Raw genomic sequence first — 27,460 nt, 5'->3', positions numbered from 1 at the left:
CTTCTTTATGGTCCAACTCTCACATCCATACATGACAGCTGGAAATACCATAGCTTTGACTAGCTGGGCCTTTGTCTGCAAAGTAATGTCTCTGCTTTTTAATATGCTGTCTAGGTTGGTCATAGCTTTTCTTCCAAGGAGCAAGTGTCTTTTAATTTCATGGCTGCAGTCAGCATCTGCCATGATTTTGGAGACCAAGAAAATAAAGTCTGTCACTGTTTCCATTGTTTCCCCATCTATTTGCCATGAAGTGATGAGACTGGATGCCATGATCTTTGTTTTTTGAATGCTGAGTTTTAAGGCAGCTTTTTCACTCTCCTCTTTCACATTCATCAAAAGGCTCTTTAGTCTCTCTTTGCTTTCTGCCATAAGGGTGGTGTCATTTGCATGTCTGAGGTTATTGCTATTTCTCTTGTCAATCTTGATTCCAGCTTGTGCTTCATTCAGCATGACATTTCACATGATATACTCTGGATATAATTTAAACAAGCAGGGTGACAGTATACAGCCTGATGTACTCCTTTCCTAATTTGGAACCTTGGGAAACAGACCTTATTCCACATTATTCAACAATAATTATGTCTTTTAACACCCTCTCTTTAAATATAGTCACATTGTAAGGTACTAGGGATTAAGACATCAACATATCAATTTTGAGAAGACAGAGTTCAGCCTATAATAATATACTGACCAGTTTCCATTTTCTTCACCACCTGCCATATTATTTAATACATGTTTACTGTCTTTCCCCACGTTCATGTCAGCTCCAGGAGAACTTGCCTATTTATTTATTTACTCAATGCTATATCCCCAGTACCTGTAGCAGAACAGATATATCACAGGCACTCACTGGCTATTTCTTTCATAATTTAATAATTAATGTGATTTAATTAATTAATTAATGCATCTTGTGTGCTTTGACCTTGTCTAATTAGAAAGTAAAAATTGGCATCACATGTTTTGATATGTATCCTAAGTAAAAATTTTTTATTTATAAGTTTAATTCTTTTACCAAATATGAGAGGCTTATTCAACCAAATTTCATTTCCAAGGCATCAACTAATCTGAATTGTTTGAGTTTCTTTTCTTCAAATAAATCATACTTGCTAGTTACAATTAAACTTTTTGGTCAGCCCTTCCAAGATGTAAGATGAAGAGCAGGTACATATTTGCCAGCTTAGGGGTCATTTGTTTTCTTACAGTGTGGCTCCTGGGTGGTGTTTTCCTTTCTCTTCTTCTCAGAGAATTAATAAATTAAATCATTGTTCTTTTATAGAGGAAATGCAGGATAACCTGGCATGAAAACCAGGACAAAAACAATAAAAAGTCAGAGTGCGGGGAACTGCTTCTTGAAAAAGTACAGTTTTTAATAAATTCAAAGTAGTTATTACAGAGAAGAAAATATCATGCTGAAATTCCTTACATTTATTTTGGGGATTGACTTTAATATTTATTTTGAAATTATTTATTGGTGGTTTGTTTGGAGTTGTGAAGTTTCTCATGCTTAGGGCCTATAAAAAAATCTATCTCTGGGCCAAAGCAGAAGATTCTGAATTAAACAAATTGAGTCAATCAATAATTGTATTTACACCCCTCGTCATAGTTGATTGGTGCAAAGAGAGCTCATGACACAGTTCTCTCCTCAGATATTGAGACTAAATTCCATTTCTCTCTTATGGCTGAAACTACATAAAACAAAAGCGGCAAACTGTGGAAGAGCCAATGCGGCCCGCAGATGTTTTCTCATTAGCCTTCCTAGGATTTGGAAACTTTTTAAAATTAGTTGACATACATATTAGAAAATTTCATATAAAAGTCTTGAGCTCAAGCTTCTCTTGAAAAAAGACAAAGATTTGAGAACACTGGATGAACATTTCTCTACCACAACCATTGGCTGGGACTCTGAGGTGGCCTTCAAATGGGGTATGTATGCAGCTTCTAATTCATGGGTTGGCAAATGTTTTCTGTAAATGGGCACATAGTAAATATTTGCAGCTTTGTTAACCATGCAGTCTGTGTTGTAGCTACTCATCTCTGTCATTATAGACTAAAAAGAGACATAGAAAATACAAGTTTATTTACTGAAACTGGTCAGTAAGCTGAGCTTGCACCTGGCCATAGTTTATCATCTTCTGCTCTAGTTTCCTCATAGCCTGCATTCACTACTTTCTCATCAGCTCATCTCACTCATTGGCATTATCTGCCTGGCCTCTGCGGCATTTGTATTAATATAATAGACATTGATGCTTAGAGGTTGTTGGTGCTCATGTTCTTTGCTTCATGGAGAAATTCATGAAGCCACAGAGAAATGTAGAGATGAGAGATTATATGAATTTTCCCCAAGATGATGATACCCTAAAGCCCTGGAACTTATAGAATGTGTTAAACTGCAGGGAAAATGGGACTTTGCAGATGTAGTTAAGGTTATGGACTTTAAAACAGGAATATTGTCTTAGATTGTTCAGGTGAGCCCTTAAAAGGAGAGAAATTTATTCAGCTGTAGGCAGAAAAGATGTGTGGAAGACATAGAGTTCAGAGACATTCCAAACGTTAGAAGGCTCTGAAGCACAACTGGCTCAGAAATATAGAACTGGAGGCTTCCAGGAGCTAAGAGCCACACCAGTTGGCAGGCAACAAGGAACCAGGAACCTCAGTCCAGTGACTGCAAAGAACAATTCTCCTAACAATCTAAATGGTCTTGGAAGTGTATTGCTTCTTAGAGTCTCTGGCTAAAATCTGAGATGGCCAACACCTTGACTTTAGCCTTGCCATACTTGAAGTAGAGAAATCAGCTGTGCCACTCCAAACTTCTAGTGTACATAACGGTGAGATAATGAATTGTGTTCTTTTAAAATGATAAATTTGTTACAGAGACAACAGAAAACTAATATATATGGGGTCCTGACAGTGTTCACACTTGGCCTCTATGTCATCCTTAGGCCTTGTATGTAATAGAGAATTTTACCTTTCCCAAAAAGAGCTCTGGCCTTTACACTTATCCCTGGTCAGTAATATCTAATCCCTTAGAATGTCCTGTCCGATGAGCACAGGATGTCTTTGGTCTGTGGCCAAAGTAGAAAGTCCAGCAATGTCATTTATTATTGAGTCACATGGTATCAACTTGACCCCAGTGGGCCTGGAGACTGAGGTCAGCTGTGTGGAGCTGACTGTGGAGTTGACTGTGGAGCTCCAATAAAGACTGGGCACACCAAGGCTCAAGTGAGCATCCCTGGTTGGCAATACTTCAATTACTTTGTTGCAAGTCATTGTCAAGAGAATAGTGCTGTCCATGACTTCACTAGGAGAGAACAAATGGGAGCTACATGCTTAGAAGTTCCTTGAACACTTCATCATGAATCTTTTCCATTGACTGACTTTAATCTGCATTTTTTTCACTGTAAAAAACCATAATCTTGAGCATAATAGCTTTCAGTGAGTTCTGAATTCTTGTAGCCAATTATCAAAACAAAAGTTAGGGAACGTCTCATCTTGAAACTAGTGTCAGAAATGAGAACAGCTGGTAGACACTGTACTTCTAACCTCACACCCTGATATATTTCTACCTTTCCAAACCTTATTTCTTCAGTCTTTTCATCATGAATTCCCATGTGGAATAAATAGCTTTTAAATCATTTTAAATTAGTGCCTATCTCAAGAATCCCAATTTTTTGACCAACACACTCATAGGCCAAAATAGCTATATTACTGTTGATAACCCACAAATTTAGAATAGCAGAATTTCTAGTATCTGATCTTAATTTTAGGTCTTTAATCAAGTTTGAGTTTATTTTTCTGTGGTGTTCTAATTTCATTCTTTTACATGTATGTAGCTGTCCAACTTTCTCAGCACCCCTTACTGAAGAGTCTATCTTTTTCTCCATTGTACATTCTTGCCTCCTTTGTCACAGATTAAATGACCATAGGTATGTGGGTTTATCTCTGGGTTTATTTCATCCAATTCCATTGATACATATTTCTGCTTTTGTGCCAGTAGCATACTGTTTTGATTTGTAGCTTTGTACTATGTCTGAGAGCTTCCCTGGTGGCTCAGTGGTAAAGAATCTGCCTGCCAATGCAGGAGACAGGGGTTCAGTCCTTGGGTTGAGAAGATCCCATGGAGAAGGAAATGGCAACTCACTCCAGTATTCTTGCCTGGGAAATCCCATGGGTACAGGATCCTGGCTGGCTACAGTCCATAGGGTTGCAAACAAGTCAGACAAGACATAGTGACTAAACAAATACAACACTATAGTCTGAAGTCAGGGAACAGATTCTGGTAGAATCTCTTTTTCTTTCTCAAGATTGTCCTTGGCCATTTGGAGTCTTTTGTGTTTCCATACAAATTGCAAAAATTTTCATTCCAATTCTGTGAAAATGCTATTGGTAATTTGATAGGGGTTGCTTTGAATCTGAAGATTGCCTTCAGTAGTCATTTTGACAATATTGATTCTTCCAATCCAAGAACATAGTATATCTTTCTATCTGTTGTGTCATCTTCAATTTCTGTCATAAGTATATTAAAGTTTTCAGAGTACAGGTATTTTGTCTCCTTAGGTAAGTTTATTCAAAGGTATTTTATTCCCTTTGATGTGATGGTAAATGGTATTGTTCTCTTAATTCTCTCTCTGGTTTTTCATTGTTAATGTGTAGAAATGAGAGAGATTTCTGTGTATTAATTTTTTTCATTAGTTTATTTTCTATTTTTTAACTTTACAATATTGTATTTGTTTTGCCATACATTGACATGAATCCACCATGGGTGTACATGTGCTCCCCTTCCAGAACTCCCCTTCCACCTCCCTCCTCATCCCATCCCTCCAGGTCATCCTGGTGCACCAGCCCCGAGCACCCTGTATCATGCATTGAATCTGGACTGGCGATTCGTTTCACATATGATAATTTACATGCTTCCATGCCATTCTCTCATACCTTCCCGTCCTCACCCTCTCCCATAGAGTCCATACTACTGTTCTATTTATCTGTGTCCCTTTTGATGTCTTGCATACAGGGTTATCTTTACCGATTGACTAAATACCATATCTCTGTAGGATTTTCTTTGTATAGTATTATGTCATCAGCAAAAACTGACATTTTTACTTCTTTTCCAGTTTGGATTCTTTTTCCTTATTTTTTCTCTCTGATTGCTGTGGCTAGGATTTTCAGAACTACGTTGAAAAAAACTCTTAGAGAAAAGCATAGGCAGAACAATCTCTGACATAGCAATATCTTTTTTGATCTACCTTCTAGAGTAATGAAAATAAAAATGAAAATAAACAAATGAGACCTAATTAAACTTAAAAATTTTCACACAGTAAAGAAAACCATAAGCAAAAGAAAAGACAACTCACTGAGTGGGAGAAGATATTTGCAAATGAAGCAACCAACAAGGGACAAATCTCCAAAATATACAAAAAGCACATGCAGCTCAATATAAAAACAAACAAACAACCTAATCAAATAATAAGTAGATCTAGATAGACATTCTGAAGAAGACATATAGATGGCCAAGGGGCACATGAAAAGATGGTTAATATCACTAATTATTAGGCAAATGCAAATCAAAACTAAAATAAGGTATCACCTCACACCAGTTAAAATGGCTATCTTCAAAAAACCTACAAACATTAATGCTTGAGAGGGTATGGAGAAAAGAGAATCCTTCTACACTATTGGTAGGAATGTAAATTGGTACAGCCACTATGAAGAACAGTATGGAAATTCCCTAAAGATTGAAAATAAAGCTACCATGTAATTCAGTAGTCCCACTCTTGAGCATATATCCAGAAGAAAAAAAAAAACATAATTTAAAAAGATGCATGCACCCCCCAATGTTCATTGTAGCACTATTTGCAATACTAAATGTCCATCAATGGAGGAATTGATAAAAAGGTGGCACATATGTACAATGGTAATTACTCAGCTATAAAAAAGAATGCAATAATGCCATTTGTAGCAACATGGATGAATCTAACAATTGTCATACTGAGTGAAGTAAGTCAGACAAAAACAAATACCATATTAGATTGCTTATATGAGGAACCAAAAAAAAAAGGTAAAAATGATCCTATTAACAAAACATAAATTGAGTCATAGATATAGAAACAAACAGGGATATCAAGCAGGGAATGGGGGATGGATAGCTTGGGAGATTGGGATTGACATATATGCACTACTAGCAGCCGACAGGGGTTAGGCCAGGCCGGGAGCCGGGGGCGGCGGCCAACAGTTCCTAGGCCGGGCCTGGACCCGGGGGCCGGGGGCGGCGGCCGACAGGGGCTAGGCCGGGCTGGGGGCCGGGGGCGGGGGCCGACAGGGAAAACTAGCTAATCTGATCACACGGACCACAGCCTTATCTATCTCAATGAAACTAAGCCATGCCATGTGGGGCCACCCAAGACAGATGGGTCATGGTGGAGAGGTCTGACAGATTGTGGTCCACTGGAGAAGGGCATGGCAAACCACTTCAGTATTCTTGCCTTGAGAACCCCATGAACAGTATGAAAAGGCAAAAAGATAGGACACTGAAAGATGAACTCCCCAGGTCAGTAGGTGCCCAATATACTAATGGAGATCAGTGGAGAAATAACTCCAGAAAGAATGAAGGGATGGAGCCAAAGCAAAAACGATACCCAGCTGTGGATGTGACTAGTGACAGACGCAAAGTCCGATGCTGTAAAGAGCAATATTGCATAGGAACCTGGAATGTTAGGTCCATGAATCAAGGCAAATTGGAAGTGGTCAAACAGGAGATGGCAAGAGTGAACGTCGACATTCTAGGAATCAGCGAACTAAGATGGACTGGAATGGGTGAATTTAACTCAGATGACCATTACATCTACTACTGTGGGCAAGAATCCCTTAGAAGAAATGGAGTAGCCATCATGGTCAACAAAAGAGTCCGAAATGCAGTACTTGGATGCAATCTCAAAAACTATAGAATGATCTCTGTTCGTTTCCAAGGCAAACCATTCAATATCACGGTAATCCAAGTCTATGCCCCAACTAGTAATGCCGAAGAAGCTGAAGTTGAACGATTCTATGAAGACCTACAAGACCTTTTAGGACTAACACCCAAAAAAGATGTCCTTTTCGTTACAGGGGACTGGAATGCAAAAGTAGGAAGTCAAGAAACATCTGGCGTAACAGGCAAGTTTGACCTTGGAGTACAGAATGAAGCAGGGCAAAGGCTAATAGAGTTTTGCCACGAGAACGCACTGGTCATAGCAAACGCCCTATTCCAACAACACAAGAGAAGACTCTACACGTGGACATCACGAGATGGTCAACACCGAAATCAGATTGATTATATTTTTTGCAGTCAAAGATGGAGAAGCTCTGTACAGTCAGCAAAAACAAGACCGGGAGCAGACTGTGGCTTGGATTATGAACTACTTATTGCCAAATTCAGACTTAAGTTGAAGAAAGTAGGGAAAACCACTAGACCATTCAGGTATGACCTAGATCAAATACCTTATGGAGTATACCGTGGAAGTGACAAATAGATTTAAGGGTCTAGACCTGATAGACAGAGTGCCTGATGAACTATAGACAGAGGTTCATGACATTGTACAGGAGACAGGGATCAAGAAAATCCCCATGGAAAAGAAATGCAAAAAAGCAAAATGGCTGTCTGAGGAGGCCTTACAGATAGCTTGGAAGAGAAGAGAAGTGAAAAGCAAAGGAGAAACGGAAAGACATTTGAATTCAGAGTTCAAAAGAATAGCAAGGAGAGATAAGAAAGCCTTCCTCAGGGATCAGTGCAAAGAAATAGAGAAAACAACAGATTGGGAAAGACTAGAGATCTCTTCAAGAAAATTAGAGATACCAACGGAACATTTCCTGCAAAGATAGGCTTGATAAAGGACAGAAATGGTATGGACCTAACAGAAGCAGAAGATATTAAGAAGAGGTGGCAAGAATACACAGAAGAACTGTACAAAAAAGATCTTCACGACCCAGATAATCACGATGGTGTGATCACTCACCTAGAGCCAGACATCCTGGAATGTGAAGTCAAGTGGGCCTTGGAAAGCATCACTACGAACAAAGCTAGTGGAGGTGATGGAATTCCAGTTGAGCTATTTCAAATCCTCAAAGACGATGCTGTGAAAGTGCTGCACTCGATATGCCAGCAAATTTGGAAAACTCAGCAGTGGTCACAGGACTGGAAGAGGTCAGTCTTCGTTCCAATCCCAAAGAAAGGCAATGCCAAAGAATGCTCAAACTACCGCACAATTGCACTCATCTTACATGCTAGTAATGCTCAAAGTTCTCCAAGCCAGGCTTCGGCAATACGTGAACCGTGAACTTCCCGATGTTCAAGCTGGTTTTAGAAAAGGCAGAGGAACCAGAGATCAAATTGCCAATATCTGCTGGATCATGGAAAAAGCAAGAGAGTTCCAGAAAAACATCTATTTCTGCTTTATTGACTATGCCAAAGCCTTTGACTGTGTGGATCACAATAAACTGTGGAAAATTCTGAAAGAGATGGGAATACCAGACCATCTGACCTGTCTCTTGAGAAACCTGTATGCAGGTCAGGAAGAAACAGTTCGAACTGGACATGGAACAACAGACTGGTTCCAAATAGGAAAAGGAGTACGTCAAGGCTGTATATTGTCACCCTGCTTATTTAACTTATACGCAGAGTACATCATGAGAAACACTGGGCTGGAAGAAACACAAGCTGGAATCAAGATTGCTGGGGGAAATATCAATAACCTCAGATATGTGGATGACACCACCCTTATGGCAGAAAGTGAAGAAGAACTAAAGAGCCTCTTGATGAAAGTGAAAGAGGAGAGTGAAAATGTTGGCTTAAAGCTCAACATTCAGAAAACTAAGATCATGGCATCTGGTCCCATCACTTCATGGGAAATAGATGGGGAAACAGTGGAAACAGTGTCAGACTTTATTTTTTTGGGCTCCAAAATCATTGCTGATGGTGATTGCAGCCATGAAATTAAAAGACGCTTACTCCTTGGAAGGAAGGTTATGACCAACCTAGATAGCATATTTAAAAGCAGAGACATTACTTTGCCAACAAAATTCCGTCTAGTCAAGGCTATGGTTTTTCCAGTGGTCATGTATGGATGTGAGAGTTGGACGGTGAAGAGAGCTGAGCACCGCAGAATTGATGCTTTTGAACTATGGTGTTGGAGAAGACTCTTGAGAGTCCCTTGGACTGCAAGGAGATCCAATCAATCCATCCTAAAAGAGATCAATCCTGGGTGTTCATTGGAAGGTCTGATGTTGAAGCTGAAACTCCAATACTTTGGCCACCTCATGCGAAGGGTTGACTCATTGGAAAAGACCCTAATGCTGGGTAGGATTGGGGGCGGGAGGAGAAGGGTACGGCAGAGGATGAGATGGTTGGATGGCATCACCGACTCAATGGACATGGGTTTGGGTAGACTCCGGGAGTTGGTGATGGACAGAGTGGCCTGGCGTGCTGCAATTCATGGGCTCACAAAGAGTCAGACACGACTGAGCGACTGAAATGAATTGATATATAAAACAGATAAATAATGAACCTACTGTGTAGCACAGGAAACTATTCAATACTCTACAATGACCTGCATGGGAATAGAATCTAAAAAAGAAAAAAAATAGAATAACAGATTTTCACTTTTAGAAAAGACTTGAGAGATCATCCATTGCAACTCTTCATTTTCAGGTGAGCAGCCTACTGGGCAAGGAAAACTAAAGCATTTTTATAAAGTGATAGGTGTATAAATTACAAGTATTCTGACTCCCAAGCTAACATCCAACATTATCATTAATTCAGATACAAATTTGAGATTAGCTGCTACCAGTTTGTTCCATAGTCCTTACCAGTATCACTGGAGTTTGGGTGAAATTCACCACCAGGAGCATTGATTAATGTTGGAAGGGACAGTGGTTTTATCACTACTGTCTGATCTTTGGAGTCCTTGTCATCTGGTTTCAAATGAGATTCAGGAGAGCCAGGCGCCATGACTGGTTTGTTGGTATCCCCCAGTTTGTGGCACACTCTGGGGTTTCTATTCTTTTCTGTAGAAACAAAGAAAAGTGTTAAGACTTTCTGCCCATTTTTGATTAAGTTGTTTTCTTGATATTGAGTTGTATAAATATTTTGGATATTAATCCTGTGATGGTCATATCATTGCAAATATTTTCTCCCATTCCATAGATTGTCTTTTGTGTTTTGTTGATGGTTTCCTTTGCTGTGCAAAAGCTTTTAAATTTAATTATGTACCATTTGTTTATTTTTGTTTTTATTTCTTTTGCTTTGCTCTAAGGAAAATATTGACTGATGTAGGAAAATATTGTCACAATTTATGTCTTCTAGGTGTTTTATTGTGTCATGTCATATTTAGGTCTTTAAACCATTTTGAGTTTGTTTTTGTGTATGGTGTGAGGAAGTGTTTTAATTTCATTGACTTACATCTAGGTGTTCAGCTTTCCCAACATCAATTGCTGAAGGGACAGTTTTTTTTTTCCTTCCATTGTATAGGCTTGCCTCCTTGAACAAAGATTAATTGATCTTAGGTGTGTGGGTTTCTTTCTAGGCTCTCTATTCTGTTCCATTGATCTGTTTGCCTGTTTTTGTGCCAATACCATGATGTTTTGATTACTGTAGCTCTGCAATATTGTCTGAAATCTGAAAGGATTAAACCTCCAGCTTGTACTTTTTCCTCAGGACATTGGCAATTCTGAGTCTTTTGTGGTTCCATATAATTTTAGAGTTATTTGTTTTGTTCTGTGAAAAATTTCCTGGCTAATTTGATAAGGTTCTGATTAAATCTGCAGATTACTTCAGCTAGTATGGCCATTTGTGCAAAATGAAGTAGATATTTCTCCAAAGAGACATCTACATGGCCAACAGACAAATGCTCAACATCACCAATTATGATTATAATCACCAATTATGGCAAATCAAAAATACAGTGAGGTATCATGTCACAGCAGCCAGAATGTCTATCACCAAAATGTCTACAAATAAATATTTGATAGAGTGTGGAGAAAAGGGAATCCTCTTATACTGTTGGTGGGAAAATAATGGGTGGGAAAATGGGAGCAGTCACTATTGGAAAACTATATGCAAGTTCCTTAAAAAATTAAAAATAGAGCTACCATATGATCCAACAATCAAACTCCTGGTCACATATCCAGAAAAGAAGACAGCTTTAATTTAAAAGGATACATGTACCACAGTGCTCATAATAGAACTATTTACAATAGTCTAGACAAGGAAAAGAAATGCAAAAGGCAAAATGGTTGTCTGAGGAGGCCTTACAAATAAATGTGAATAGAAGAGAAGCTAAAGGCAAAGGAGAAAAGGAAAGATACACCCATTTGAATGCAGAGTTCCAAAGAATAGCAAGGAGAAATAAGAAAGCCTTCCTCAACAATCAATGCAAAGAAATAGAGGAAAACAATAGAATGGGAAAGTCTACAGATCTCTTCAAGAAAATTAGAGATACCAAGGGAACATTTTATGCAAAGATGGGCACAGTGAAGGACAGAAATGGTATGAACCTAACAGAAGCAGAAGATATTAAGAAGAGGTGGCAAGAATACACAGAAGAACTATACAAAAAAGATCTTCATGACCCAGATAATCACAATGGTGTGATCACTCACCTAGAGCCAGACATCCTGGAATGTGAGGTCAAGTGGGCCTTAGGAAGCATCACTGTGAATAAAGCTAGTAGAGGTGATGGAATTCCAGTTAAGCTATTACAAATCCTAAAAGATGATGCTGTGAAAGTGCTACACTCAGTATGCCAGCAAATTTGGAAAACTCAGCAGTGGCTACAGGACTGGAAAAGGTCAGTTTTCATTCCAATCTCAAAGAAAGGCAATGACAAAGAATGCTGAAACTGCCACACAATTGCACTCATCTCACATGCTAGTAAAGTAATGCTCAAAATTCTTCAGGTCAAGCTTCAACAGTATGTGAATGGTGAAATTCCAGATGTTCAAGCTGTATTTAGAAAAGGCAGAGGAACCAGAGATCAAATTGCCAACATCTGTTGGATCATTAAAACAGCAAGAGAGTTCTGGGAAAACATCTATTTCTGCTCTATTGACTATGCCAAATCCTTTGACTGTGTGGACCACAACAAACTCTGGAAAATTCTTAAAGAGATGGGAATACCAGACCACCTGACCTGCCTCTTGAGAAATCTGTATGCAGGTCAGGAAGCAACAGTTAGAACTGGACATGGAACAACAGACTGGTTCCAAATCAGGAAAGGAGTACGTCAAGGCTGTATATTGTCACCCTGCTTATTTAATTTATATGCAGAGTACATCATTAGAAATACTAAGCTGGATGAAGCACAAGCTAGAGTCAAGATTGACAGGAGAAATATCAATAACCTCAGATATGCAGATGACACCACCTTTATGGCAGAAAGTGAAGGAGAACTAAAGAGCCTCTTGATGAACGTGAAAGAGGAGAGTGAAAATGTTCATTTAAAACTCAGCATTCAGAAAACTAAGATCATGGCATCTGGTCCCATCACTTCATGGGAAATACATGTGGAAACAGTGAGAGACTTTATTTTGCGGGGCTCCAAAATCACTTCAGATGGTGACTGCAGCCATGAAATTAATAGACACTTGCTCCTTGGAATAAAATTTATGACCAACCTAGACAGTAATATTAAAAAGCAGAGACATTACTTTGCTGACAAAGGTCCGTCTGATCAAGGCTATGGTTTTTCCAGTAGTCATGTATGGATGTGAGAGCTGGACTATAAAGAAAGCTGAGTGCCGAAGAACTGATGCTTTTGAACTATGGTGTTGGAAAAGACTCTTTAGAGTCCCTTGGACTGCAAGGAGATCCAACCAGTCCATTCTAATGGAAATCAATCCTGAATATTCACTGGAAGGACTGATGCTGAAGCTGAAACTTCAATACTTTGGCCACCTGATGAGAAGAACTGACTCATTTGAAAAGACCCTGATGCTGGGAACACTTGAAGGTGGGAGGAGAAGGGAACAAGAGAGGATGAGATGATTGGATGGCTTCACTGACTCAATGGGCATGAGTTTGAGTAAACTCCAGGAGTTGGTGATGGACAGGGAAGCCTGGCATGCTGCAGTTCATGGAGTCACAAAGAGTCGGACATTACTGAGTGATTGAAATGAACTGAACTGAACTGAACTGAGTCATGGAAACAACCTAAATGCCCATTAACATATGACTAGCTTAAGAAAGTGTGGTGTATGTTGTTGTTTTTTGTTTCTTAGTTGCAAAGTCATGTCCCACTCTTTTTTGACCCCATGGACTGTAGCCTGCCAGGTTTACCTCTCCCTGTGATTTCCCAGGTAAGAATACAGCAGTGGGTTTCCACTTCCTTCCCCAGGGGATCTTCCCAACCCAGGGATCAAGCCTATGTCTCCTGCACTGGCAGGTGGATTCTTTACTACTGAGCCACAAGGGAAATCCCAGAAGCTTTGTTTGGTTGTTTGGTCATTAAGTCATATCTGACTCTTTTGGGGCCCCATGGACTGTATCAACAAGGCTCTTCTCTTCATGAGCTTTTGCAGGCAAGAATACTGGAGTGGGATAAATATAGTGGAATATTTGTTGTTGTTGTTCAGTTGCTCAGTCACAACTCTTTGTAATCCCATGGACTGCAGCACTCCAGGCTTCTCTGTCCTTCACTATCTCTTAGAGTTTCCTCACATTCATGTCCACTAAGTCAATGATGCCATCCAGTCATCTCATCCTCTGTCACCCCCTTCTCCTCCTGCCCTAAATATTTCCCAGCATCATGGTCTTTTCCAATGAGTCAGATCTTCTTATCAAGCGGCCAAAGTATTGCAGCTTCAGTTTCAGCATCAGTTCTTCTAATGAATATTCATGGTTTATTTCCTTTAGGATTGACTGATTTAATCTCCTTGCTGCCCAAGAAACTCTCAAGAATCTTCTCCAGTAACACAGTTTGAAAGCTTAAATACTTTGGCACTCAGCCTTCTTTATGGTCCAAATATCACATCCATACTTGACCTTTGCTGCTTTGTTCACAGTGATGCTTCCTCAGACCCACTTGACTTTGCACTCCAGGATGTCTGGCTCTAGATGAGTGAGCACACCATCGTGGTTATCTGGGTCACTGAGAACTTTTTTGTATAGTTCTGTGTATTCTTGCCACCTCTTTTTAATATCTCCTGCTTCTGTTAGGTCCATATCATTTCTGTCCTTTATTGTGCCCATCTTTGCATGAAATGTTCCATTGGTAGCTCTAGATTTTCTAGAGCAATCTCTAGTCTTTCCCATTCTATCATTTTTCCTTTATTTCTTTGCACTGTTCAGTTAGGAAGGCTTTTAAATCTTTTCTTGTTATTCTTTGGAATTCTGCATTCAGATGGGTATATCTTTTCCTTTTCTCTTTTGCATCTTGCTTCTTTTCTTTTCTCAGCTATTTATATGGCCTCCTCAGACAACAATTTTCGCTTGTGGCATTTCTTTTCTTTGGGAATGGTTTTGATCACCATCTCCTATACAATGTTACAAGCCTCCATCTATAGTTCTTCTGGCACTCTGTTTACCTGATCTAATCCCTTGAATCCATTTGTCACTTCAACTGTATAATCATAAGGGATTTTATTTAGGTCATATCTGAATGATCTAAATAGGTGATTTCCCTACTGTTTCAATTTAAGTCTGAATTTGGCAATAAGGAGTTCATGATCTAAGCCAGAGTTAGCTCTCAGTCTTATTTTGCTGACTGTGCAGAGCTTCTCCATCTTTGGCTGCAAAGAATATAATCAATCTGATTTCAGTATTGACCATCTGGTGATGTCCATGTGTAAAGTCATCCCTTGTGTTTTTTGAAGAAAATGTTCGCCATGACCACTGCATTTCCTTGGCAAAACTCTGTTAGCCTTTGATCTGCTTCATTTTGTACTCCAAGGCCAAACTTGCCTGTTACTCCAGGTATCTCTTGACTTCCTACTTTTGCATTCCAATCCCCTATGATGAAAAGGACATCTTTTTTTTGGTGTTAGTTCTGAAAGGTCTTGTAGGTCTTCAAGAACCATTCCACTTCAGCATCATTGGTTGGAGCATAGACTTGGATTACTGTGATATTGAATGATCTGCCTTGGAAATGAACTGAGATCATTGTGTCATTTTTGAGATTGCACCCAAGTACTGCATTTTGGATATTTTGTTGGCCGTGAGGGCTTTTCCATTTCTTCTAAGTGATTCTTGCCCACAGTAGTAGATGTATTGGTCATCTGAATTAAATTCACCAATTCCCATCCATTTTAGTACACTGATTTCTAAAATTTTGATTTACTCTTGCTATCCCCTGTTTGACTGCTTCCAGTTTTCCTTGATTTGTGGACCTAACATTCCAGGTTCCTCGCAACATTGCCTTTTACAGCACCAGACTTTACTTTCACCATCAGATATATCCACTACTGGGCATTGTGGATGCCTGCTTTGGCTCAGCCTCTGTTCCTTATGGAGCTATTTCCCTGCTCTTCTCCAGTAGCATATTGGACACCTACTGGCACCTTTCATATCTTTTGTGTCATATCTTTTTGCCTTTTCATACTCTTCATGGAATTCTCAAAACAAGAATGCTGAAGTGGTTTGCCATTCTTCTCCAGGGGACCACATTTTGTTGGAGCTCTCCATTTTGACCCATTCGTCTTGGGTGACCCTACACGGCATAGCTCATAGTTTCATTGAGTTATATAAAGCTATGATGCATATGATAGTTTTGGTTAGTTTTCTCTGATTGTAGTTTTCATTCTCTCTGCCCTCTGATGGATGAGGATAAGAGGCTTTTGGAAGCTTCCTGAGGAGAGGGATGGGCTATGGGAAAAACTGGGTCTTGTTCTGGTAGGCAGGGCCATGCTCGGTGAATCATTCATCCAATTTTCTGCTTATTGGTGGGGTTGTGCTCTTCCTGTAGTTTGACCTGACCAAAAGACTTATGCCAGCACAGTGTGCCTCCCAGGAATACTGCTGCCAGTGTATCTGACCCTGAAGCAGGCCACTGTCAACCCACACCTCCACTGGAGACTCCCAAACACTCACAGGCAAGTCTGGCTCAGTCTCTTGGAGGTTCATTGCTCCTTTCTCCTAGGTCCTGGTGCACACAAGGTTTTGTTTGTGCCCTCCAAGAGTCTTTGTTTCTTCAGTCCTGTGGAAGTTCTGTAATCAAATCCTGCTGACCTTCACATCAGATTCCCTTGGTATTCTTAGTCCTTTGCTGGATTCCCTGGTTAGGAAGTCTGTGGTGGGGCCTAGAACTTTTGCAACAGTGTGAGCACTTCTTTGGTATAATTTTTCTGCAATTTGTGGATAGCCCACCTGGTGGCTCTATGTTGGGGCTAATGGCAACCTCCTCCAAGAGGACTTATGCCACACACCACTCCTCCCAGGACTCCTGAAGCCAATGCCTGTGTCCCCACAGTAGGCCACTGCTGACCCATGCCTCTGCAGGAGACCTTCAAACATTCACAGGCAGGCCTTGTTCAGTCTCTTGTGGTGGTTACTGCTCCTGTCCCTGGGTCCTGGTGCACACAAAGTTTTGTCTGTGCCCTCCAAGTGTCTCTGGAAGGTATTAGTGGTATATTAGTATGTTGGTGCAAATGTAATTGTGTGTCTGGACCACGAATTTTAAATCATTATACCTAAACTCAAACACATCTTTATTAATCAAAATAGGAACCATTACAATCAACACATTTTTGTCAATGAGAAATAGGTTTGTTTATTCCTGTAGTGCAAAAACCCATGCTTCAGGATTCAACGAATTCTTGGAAAGCATTTTCCGTTTCTTATGGATTGTGGAAGCACTTTACCTTCAAAAAGTTGTTGAGATGCTTGAAGAAGTAGTAGTCAGTTGGCAAGAGGTAAGGTGAATACGGCGGATGAGCCAAAACTTCATACTCCAATTCATTCAACTTTTGAAGCAGTGGTTATGTGACATGAATTAGGGTGTTGGCGTGGAGAAGAATTGGGGCCCTTCTGTTGACCAATGCTGGCTGTAGAAGTTGTAATTTTTGGTGCATCTCATCCATTTGCTGAGCATACTTCTCAGATATAATGGTTTTGCAGGATTCATTCAGCTGTAGTGGGTCAGACCAGCAGCACCTTTTTTTGGTGTGAGTTTTGCTTTGGGAAGCGCTTTGGAGCTTCTTCTCCATCCAATCGCTGACCTGGTCATCACTAGCTGTCATATAAAATCCACTTTTCACCTCACATCACAATCTGATCAAGAAATGATTCATTGTCATTGCATAGAATAAGAGAAGAGGACACTTCAAAAGATGACTTGTTTTTACTTTCAGTCAGCTCACTTACTGAGCTTTTTCACCTTTCCAATTTGCTTCAAATGATGAATGAAGCAAATGGTCAAACTTGAGTTCTTTGACAAATTCTCGTCTAGTTTTAAGAGGATCAGCTTCCATGATTTCTCTCAATTCGTCATTGTCACTTCAGATGACTGGCCTTTATGCCCCTCATCCTCAAGGCTCTCATTTCCTTTGTAAAACTACTTGAACAATTACTGCACAATACATTCATTTGCAGTTTCTGGACAAAATGAGTTGATGCTGTAAGTTGTTTCTACTGCTTTATGACCCATTTTGCACTTGAATAAGACTATCTCTTGAATTTGCTTTTTGTGTAACATCATTTCCATAGTCTAAAATAAATATAAAATACATAACAAGTAATGTCATTAGCAAAAAAATTTTAAAAATGTGCATTAAAATAATGTATAACATAACCACATTTATTTATGAATGTATTCCAACATTAAACAGCAAAGTTCAACACTGCAAAACCGCAATTAATTTTGCACCAACCATATATATATATATATATATATATATATATATATATATATATATATATATATATATATATATATATACACACACACACACACACACACATACACACATGCTGCTGCTGCTGCTAAGTCCCTTCAGTCGTGTCCGACTCTGTGTAACCCCATAGACGGCAGCCCACCAGGCTCCTCTGTCCCTGGGATTCTCCAGGCAAAAACACTGGAGTGGGTTGCCATTTCCTTCTTCAATGCATGAAAGTGAAAAATGAAAGTGAAATCGCCCAGTTGTGTCCGACTCTTCACGACCCCATGGACTGCAGCCCACCAGGCTCCTCCGTCCATGGGATTTTCCAGGCAAGAGTACTGGAGTGGGTTGCCATTGCCTTCTCTGACATATATATATATATACATACACAGTGAAATATTACTTAGCCAAAAAAAATAAATATTGCTATCTGCAGAAACATGTATGGACCTAGAGATCATCCTACTGAGTGAAGTAAATCAGACAAAGACAAGTATATATCACTTATACGTGGAATTTAAAAAAATAAGATGAATCTATATATAAAACACAAACAGACTTATGTTTTCTGTAGTAGACTTATGGTGTTCATAGAAACAAAATTTTGGCTACCAAAGGGGAAAAGGAGAATGAGGAGGGAAAAAATTAGGAGTATGGGATTGACAGACACATATATGTGTGTTAAGTCGCTTCAGTTGTGTCTGACTCTTTGTGATCCCATGGACTATAGCCTGCCAGGCTCCTCTGTCCATGGGATTCTCCAGGCAAGAATACTGGGGTGGGTTGTCATTTCCTTCTCCAGCTAGACACATATCACCATATATAAAATATGTAAGCAACAAGGACTTACTATATAACACAGGGAACAATATTCAATATCTTTTAATAACCTATAATGGAAAATAATTTGAAAAATTGTATATAACTGAATCACTTTTTTAATACATGAAACTAACACAATATTGTAAATCAACTATATTTACAGTTTTAAAAAAGTAAGAAAAGTGTTAAAATATGTTGAAATTGTTTTCAGCTGTCTTTCAATATGATATGAAGAGGAATACTTAAGAAAATAATTTATTTCCAGGCAGTGACATATCAAATAAGGGGCCATGGGGGTAGTTCATCCTAGTTGCAAGCCATATGGAGATACATTGTCTATAAAGAATTTAAAAAGACTAATAAACTCTACAAAAGTCTGACTGCATTTTATTGTTGCCATGCACTGACCATTCTTACCGCCCCTGCCTTAGAACACTACTGTTCCTGAACTGAGAGTGCTGTCCAAACTAACTCCTAGTTTCAGTGCTGTTTCAAATTCACTGGAGTCTAGTTGGGATTCCAAATGTGGTATGAAAACATGACCCACTCCTTTATTGTGGCCTCCCTCAGTAATGATCTTTGAACTCATTCTCAGAGCAGAAATATGCTCTCTTTTTACTCATATGTTCCTTCGGTTCTCTTTTTCCCCTACTACTATTATCTTAGTTCTAGCTCCCTTCAAATTCTAAACATTTTTATTATTTTATATATTTATATTGTAAACATATATGTTCATCTTTTATGTTGCTTATGTAGGAGTAAGTTTTATTTAATTTTTGCTTCTCATATAAAAAAAAAAAGAAAAATGTTTTATGAAAAAGAGACCAGTTAGAGATTGTCTTTGATAAAATATTCTTGAGGGATTATAATGGCAAAATACCTTTTGAGTCGGATATATCCATTTCTCCTACTTCAGTTGAAAAAATATGTAGTTTAGTGACTTTCTTTCTTGTCCTCCTCAATTTACTCATACTGCTGGCCTTAGTCTCATTACCTTCATCTCTTGTGTCCTAAAATAATCAATAAACAAAAAGTCAAATTATAGATTGCACATGCAACTAAATATGGGTATAAAGGAAAAAAATGATTGGATAGCCGAATAGAAAAGTGACTATAGAGACTTTTAAAACAAGGTAAATTTTGTTGTTTCCACATCTACTTGAATAATTAAAAATTAAGATCCTCAACATTGTGCTAACAAGATGGATTTTCTTTACCTCCTTTATATGTGGTACAGAAAATATTATGAAATAAATGAAAGTGTTGTCCAACTAGTCAAGATTTTCTATCATTATTTTTCACTCTGGGATATTTTATATATATTTTTTTCGTTAAGTAATTTCCCCAAACCCATTTTACTAAAAAGCTCTCTTTAATAATTTTTCTTTGTTTAGAATCTCTAATGTTTTTGACCAGAGGCATTCTCTTCTCCTTACCCTAATCCTAACGGCATCAATATTTATTGAATATTTTGACAAAGCACATGCTTTCATACAATGCTATTTTGTGACTGTTTTATATATGTAAAACAATGTCATGCTCAAAGTGTTTTATAGCTTGGAAAAGCCTAAAGAAAAACATTTTAAAACAAAATAACATAACTTCAACACCCTAGTTATAATCTTTGATAGGATCCTTTGACAGAGTTGTCAAGGGCTATTCTCCATAGGAAGCTGGACACTGAGGGAGGGCTGCAGATGCAGAGCTTTTTTTTTTTTTTTAAATAAATTTATTTATTTTAGTTGGGGGCTAATTACTTTACAATATTGTAGTGGTTTTTGCCATACATTGACATGAATCAGCCACAGGTTTACATGTGCTCCCCATCCTGAATCCCCCTCCCACCTCCCTCCCCATCCCATTCCACTGGGTCATCCCATTGCCCCAGCCCTGAGCATTTGTCTCATGCATTGAACCTGGAATGGTGTTCGGTTTCACATATGATAATATACATGTTTCAATGCTATTGTCCCAGAATGTCCCACCCTCACCTTCTCCCTCAGAGTCCATAAGACTGTTCTATGCATTTGTGTCTCTTATTCTGTCTCGCATATAGGGTTATCATTACCATCTTTCAAATTCCATATATATGCATTAGTATACTGTATTGGTGTTTTTTGATGTCTCTGCCTCATCAGCAGACAGAATCACCTCTACAGTCTTGGGACTCAGCTGAAATAAATAAGAAATATCTTTTTCTTTTTTACTCTATTTTTAATTGGAGGATAATTGCTTTACAGCATTGTGTTAGTTTCTGCCATACATAAACATGAATCAGCCATCGGCATACATATGTCCCCTTCCCTCTTGAGCCTCCCTCTCTCCTCCCATCCCATCCCACCCCTTTAGGTCATTACAGAGCACCAGGTCTGAGTTCCCTGCATCATACAGCTAAATAAGTATATTTTAAAACCTAAAAGTTTATGTTGGCTTTTTTCAATTATCCACTTTATTTTTAATTCACTGAAATAATTTCTAAAAGAATCAATCATTTTTATGTAGAAGGCTAGATATTTAATGCACATCATAATGTACCAACTACAGATTCTGCTATGTTAAATTTTGTTTAGGTGTCATTACTTCTACCAAGTCAATTCTTATATATATATATTTTTAATGAAGTATAATTTACTAAGAACATTATGTTAGATTCAGGTGTACAACATTCAATATTTTTATAGTGCATACTCCATTATTATAAAATATTGACTATATTTCTTGTGCTGCACATCATATCCTTGTAGCTTATTTAGTAGTTTGTACCTCTTATCTACTAGTATTTCACCCATCCCTCCCCACTTCTCCCCACTTTGGTAGGTTGTTCTCTGTATCTGTGAGTCGGTTTCTGTTTTGCTGTATTTGCTCATTTGTTTTTTTTTTAAATCCTCATGTAAGAGAAAATATATAGTCCTTGTCTTTATCTGACTTATTTCACTAAGGATAATATGGCATATATACACAATGGAATATTATCAGCCATAAAAATGAAGTTTTGCCATTTGCAACAACTTGGATAAATCTGGAGAGAATTATGATAACACTGCTATTTTACTGTTTTTTGTTTTGTTTTGTTTTTGTTTTTTAACAAACTCCTCATTATGGTTTGAGGAGAGAATGTCAGGGTCAAAAATCTATATTCTAAAATATTTTGAGCCATTTTCTCTTTGAAGAGCCATTTCTGAAGTGTCCATATCTGAAGGCAAGTTATAAATATATGTCTAGAGTTGTTGCTGGTGACATCTTTACCACTGTCAATTATATCAACTTAACCTCTGAATGTTAAAACAGGAAAAATGAATTTAACTCTTTGTGTCCATGTGTAGTTACGATATTTTGTTATTATTGTTATGTTTTATAAAAGATACACTTCATAGGATAAAGTATGTGATTTTAAAGTTTCACTTTTTAGAAAATTGTGTTTCACTGTAGATAATCTTATATTGGATTATGTGCTATGTATTATTAGTCATTTATTTTTTCTAGTAGTTTATAATTTTATTCAAATATTTGTGCAAATTTTCCCTACAGACTTTGGATAAGATTCTGATGTGATATACTAGTCTTATTGTATGTATTCACCACTTCTAAAGTTGCATTGCCAGAAATATACATTATATAATTGTAATTTTGGTAAATGTTTTTATATATTCATATCTCTGGTTATTTCAGAGAAGTCTTATTTAGAAAATTACATACTAGGGGGCTTCCCTTTTAGCTCAGTTGGTAATCTGCCTGCAGTGCAGGAGACCCGAGTTTGATCCCTGGGTTGGGAAGATCCCCTGGAGAAGGAAATGGCAACCCACTCCAGTATCCTTGCCTGGAAAATCTCATGGACACAGGAGACTGGTGGGCTGCAGTACATGGGGTCGCAAATCGTCCAGCATGACTGAGCTACTAACACTTTACTTACTTACTTACTAGGCCAGTTACATAAGTATCAAAGGAAACTGAGTAGACTAACATTAGTATTAGTTTGATCCATTAGGGATCCTCTCACATACAGATTGAAGGACTCCAATGAAACAAACTTTAAGATTTCTTCCAGCTTCAAATTCTAATTGCAACTAAATAACAATGTGCTAAAATTGAGCACTCTGTCAGGCACATGTCCTCAGCAAAACCTTCAGGGTGGCAGAATCTCCATCTTATAAATGAGAAAAGTGAGACCCTGAAAAACTTGTCCAAAGCAACGGAAATGAGTTGTAAGTAGAGAGTACAGACAGGTCTTCTGGTTTCCAAAATGCCAACCCGCTTCCTAAATGCCAGAGGCTGAAGCCCAGAGAAAGTTTATTTTAGTAATATTCACCTGCCTTTATATAAACCAGACCAAAAGGGGGAGTTTATTAGGAGAAAAACAGGGACAATTTATCTGGTTCCTAACCTGAGAATTTCACCAATAAAACCCCTGGACTCCAAAATAAATGCTCTTTTTTTTTTTTTTTTTTCCAAATGAAGAATACCTTTAGTTCAATCCTTTGATTTTCTCTTATAGAGTAAAATGATCACTTCGATAATAGCTCAGACAAATTTTGTGGACCCCGGGTTTACCCCACCTCCAGTAAAGTATTTTTATTTTCTTTAATCTCTTAACCACATTTAGTTACAATGTGAATGATGTTTCAGTAAAAACTCTTACTAGGCAAGATTCATGTGATTTGAGTCCTAATTTTGACTTTTCTACTAAGTACAAGTCCTCTGGAACCTTGGTATTTTCATGTAAACACTGCTATAAGTACAATCATACCCTACAAGTGTATTAACATTTAACAAGTATTTTCATAATCAAACAATAAATATTTTACATCTAATTAAATACAACAACTTTTAGGGAACATTTGTTATTACCTACCTTTTGACAATGCAGAAACAGATTCACCATGACTAAAGCTTGGGGGAGCTTCCTACATCACCATAGCAGACAGACAAACTAGATGAAATTCCACTTCTATTTTATAAGATTATCTATGTGATTCATAAAAAATTGTACACTCAACTCGCTCAACTACATATTCTTTTACAATTACATTGTGTTTTAATAACTCTTTCCTGAATAAAGATTAAAATCATCTTAAGTCAGAATCGGCTTAAATTTCATCAGTCCAAACAATGAGGACTAAGTGTAAGGCAAAATCAAAGATGTAAAAATAAATAAAACATGGTCTTTTCCCTAAAGAATATTGCAATCTAGTATAGGCAATAAAGTGTTGTTATGGAAGTTGAGGCTGTATATTGTTACCCTGCTTATTTAACTTATATGCAGAGTACATCATGAGAAACGCTGGGCTGGAAGAAGCACAAGCTGGAATCAAGATTGCCAGGAGAAATATCAATAACCTCAGATATGCAGATGACACCACCCTTATGGCAGAAAGTGAAGAAGAACTAAAGAGCCTCTTGATGAAAGTGAAAGAGGAGAGTGAAAAAGTTGGCTTAAAGCTCAACATTCAGAAAACTAAGATCATGGCATCTGGTCCCATCACTTCATGGGAAATAGATGGGGAAACAGTGGAAACAGCGTCAGACTTTATTTTTCTGGGCTCCAAAATCACTGCTGGTGGTGATTGCAGCCATGAAATTAAAAGACGCTTACTCCTTGGAAGGAAGGTTATGACCAACCTAGATAGCATATTTAAAAGCAGAGACATTACTTTGCCAACAAAGATCCATCTAGTCAAGGCTATGGTTTTTCCAGTGGTCATGTATGGATGTGAGAGTTGGACGGTGAAGAAAGCTGAGCGCCTCAGAATTGATGCTTTTGAACTGTGGTGTTGGAGAAGACTCTTGAGAGTCCCTTGGACTGCAAGGAGATCCAACCAGTCCATCCTAAGGAGATCAGTCCTGGGTGTTCATTGGAAGGACTGATGTTGAAGCTGAAATTCCAATACTTTGGCCATGCGAGATCCAATACTTTGGCCTCATGCAAAGAATTGACTCATTGGAAAAGACCCTAATGCTGGGAAGGATTAGGGGCAGGAAGAGAAGGGGACGACAGAGGATGAGATGGTTGGATGGCATCACTGACTCGATGGACATGGGTTTGGGTAAACTCCGGGAGTTGGTGATGGACGGGGAGGCCTGGCATGCTGTGATTCATGAAGTCGCAAAGAGTCGGACACAACTGAACGACTGAACGGAACTGAACTGATGGAAGTTGAAGACTTCCATGTTATAAAGAAAGTGATAGAGTTAAGCTATTCTAGTTCCAAGATAGGAGACTCACTGCTAAGCAAGGAACAAAGAGATGCAGTGGGTTGGATGGTGAACACCCGAATTGACATCAGTCCAAAGAAAGAACCAATATGTAGCTCTGGCCAAGAGCTGCCATCACAAAATATGGCCCCAGTGATGCCAGTTTTCCAAATTTCCAAGGAATGCCAGAAATCTCGATTTTTACTAGAAATTTTATGATTTTTTTAATGTTGGCAATCAATTTAAAGTATAAAGTAAGTAGTAAAGAAGAAAAGTTCTTAAGTCCCTTATACCTAGATCTCATAAACACTGGAATGATGTTCAGAATATGTAGCAGTACTAGATATTCTGGGCACAGTGATAGCAACAGGAATCACCTATCTTTTCCTCAACAGTGGTGGCTAATACACTACTGAGAGATGATAATCAAGGTATTCATCCATTAATACAGGCAATAAAGGGCTTCCTTGATGGCTCAGTGGTAAAGAACCTGCCTGCAATGCAGGAGCTGCAGGAGATGCAGGTTCAATCCTTGGGTCAGGAATATTCCCTGGAGGGGGGCATGGCAACTCACTCCAATTCTCACTCTATGAGAATCCCATGGACCCAGGAACCTGGTGGGCTACAGTCTATGGGCTTGCAAAGAGTCAACATGACCAAAGTGACTTAACACGCATAAATAATAAAAATATGTAATTTTATTTTACTTACTATGTGTCAGGCTCTTCTAAATGCTCTGCATTTAGTCTCAAACAACTTCCTGAGATAGATACATTATCATCTCCATTTTAGAGATGAGTAAAACTGAGTCAAATAAAGATTAATTAGCCCCAAATCACACAACTAGTAGATGATAGAGCTAGGATTCAAGCCTAGGCAATTGGCTCAAGAGCACAATGGTGCTTAATGCATCCTTAATGAATACTGTCAGTCAGAATGTCCCAGAATAATTACTTGGGTGCTGGGAAGCCAGGGCAGGGTTTTAGAGGGTCCCTGAAGGACAAGATATTAACTCTTTGGTGGATAGATTAAGAAGAAGTCTAAGGGCCCCAGGGAAACAGTAGGACAGTTAGAGAAATTTAGAGGCTTGGGAGACCTTCAAGGGATTCTTGTCAGCAGCTGCTTATCAACCTGTATGGAAATATTTAGCAAGTAGCTGGCATTATAGGTGTAGCTGACAATCTCCTAGTTGCACCATTAAGTTGAACATGCAGTGCCTGATGTGTAGTAAGTACTAAATAGATGTTAGTCATGATTATCTTTACCCAGGTACTGAGGATCTCTGGTCAAAGATACCTCTTTCTAGGCTACTTCATGGGCCATTAACTCATGAGAGATGATCCCCATTCAGGCAGGCTCTAATCCCTCCCTCATCTAAGCATCTCTAGACTCTGAATACAATAAACTAGGGGAAATTCTCAGAGAGGTGAGGTAGTCTGAGGGTCCCCAGGGGAGCCAATTACTCATGCTTGTACTCTACAACACTGCTATTAAACAAGCAGACTATTTTATAACTAGGGTCTTCAGATAACCAGGAAAACTGGACCAAGTTTAAACAGAAGAGGGGACACTTGAACTAAAGGTTGAAAGAAATGAATAAACAAGGTTAGAAAAATCATGAGAACAAACACAGATATGTGTGAACATACAAATCTAATTTATGCTTAATTGAGACAGTCTCAAAATTCCACTACAACAGGTTGATTCTGATTTCTTTTAACTTTTCCACCAGAGAAGCTTTTCTCACTTTAGAAATATTTCCACTATCATTTCATCATATGACTCCAGTTCATACACATTTCATATTACAAAATATTTTCATAATTCATGTTTTTCTCATCACAACATTTCCTTTAAAAGTTTTTATATGGTTTAATATGCTTGTCATTCTGTATTTCAAATCAGTGGCTGATCAAATCAACTAAAAGATTTAACTATAAATGGATTAAATTTAAGCAAAATTTGACTTAATGTTTCTTTCCAATAAAGTAACCAGTGTTATTTATAATTTGCATATCACTGATTCTGTTCATTTACTTTTAATTGTCTCTAACAGTTATTGTCTTAATGTAAATGCTTTAAAAATCTTTATTTTAACCCCTGTGTGAGCTTAGTTGTTTCAGTCATGTCCAACTCTGTGCGACCCTATGGACTGTAGCCTTCCAGACTCCTCTATCTATAGGGTTTTCCACGGCAAGAATACCGGAGTGGGTTGCCATGCCCTGCTGTAGGGGACTTTCCCAACCCAGGGATTGATTCCATGGCATCCCCTGAATCTTCTGCATTGCAGGTGGATTCTTTACCACTGAGTCACACAAGAGGCCCTTAACCCCTGTATACTGGTTATAGTCTGAGGTATAATCATTATTTCATTTACCATACACTCTGATTTTGTTAATGAGGGGAGGTGCATGGAAAAGTAAGCAAATAAAAGCAAAAATCAAGTTTGTTTTTGTTTTTGTTTTCTTACTTTTTCATGCACCTCCCCTCATTAACAAAATCAGACTTTGGGTTCGACATGTACACAGTGCTATATTTAAAATGGATAAGCAAGAAGGACCAACTGTATAGTATAGGGAGGAAAACTCATTATAAGTTCTAATGTGTTAGAAAT

General features: G+C 38.4%; 1 protein-coding gene across 4 annotated transcripts in view; it reads right to left on the bottom strand.

Annotated features, from left to right (window-relative positions):
* The window catches only part of LGSN (lengsin, lens protein with glutamine synthetase domain), a 136,710-nt gene that overhangs the window by 10,207 nt on the left and 99,043 nt on the right, over positions 1-27,460 (bottom strand). For 2 of the 4 annotated variants that reach the window (XM_081583077.1, XM_081583076.1), the window contains exons 2-4: positions 19,538-19,667; positions 16,819-17,663; positions 9,835-10,032 (exon numbers count right to left, since the gene is read on the bottom strand). In XM_081583077.1, coding sequence (XP_081439203.1) covers positions 9,835-9,976 — 142 coding nt within the window. In that variant the 5' untranslated portion in view covers positions 9,977-10,032; positions 16,819-17,663; positions 19,538-19,667. The remainder of the gene's footprint in view (positions 1-9,834; positions 10,033-16,818; positions 17,664-19,537; positions 19,668-27,460) is intronic. The other 2 variants (XM_081583075.1, XM_081583074.1) reach the window with 1 other exon arrangement.

This window comes from Giraffa tippelskirchi, chromosome 3 (assembly GCF_054371585.1).
Source record: "Giraffa tippelskirchi isolate mGirTip1 chromosome 3, T2T-mGirTip1v1.2.pri, whole genome shotgun sequence".
Lineage (NCBI taxonomy): Eukaryota > Metazoa > Chordata > Mammalia > Artiodactyla > Giraffidae > Giraffa > Giraffa tippelskirchi.
This window is presented reverse-complemented; position numbering and strand designations above follow the sequence as displayed.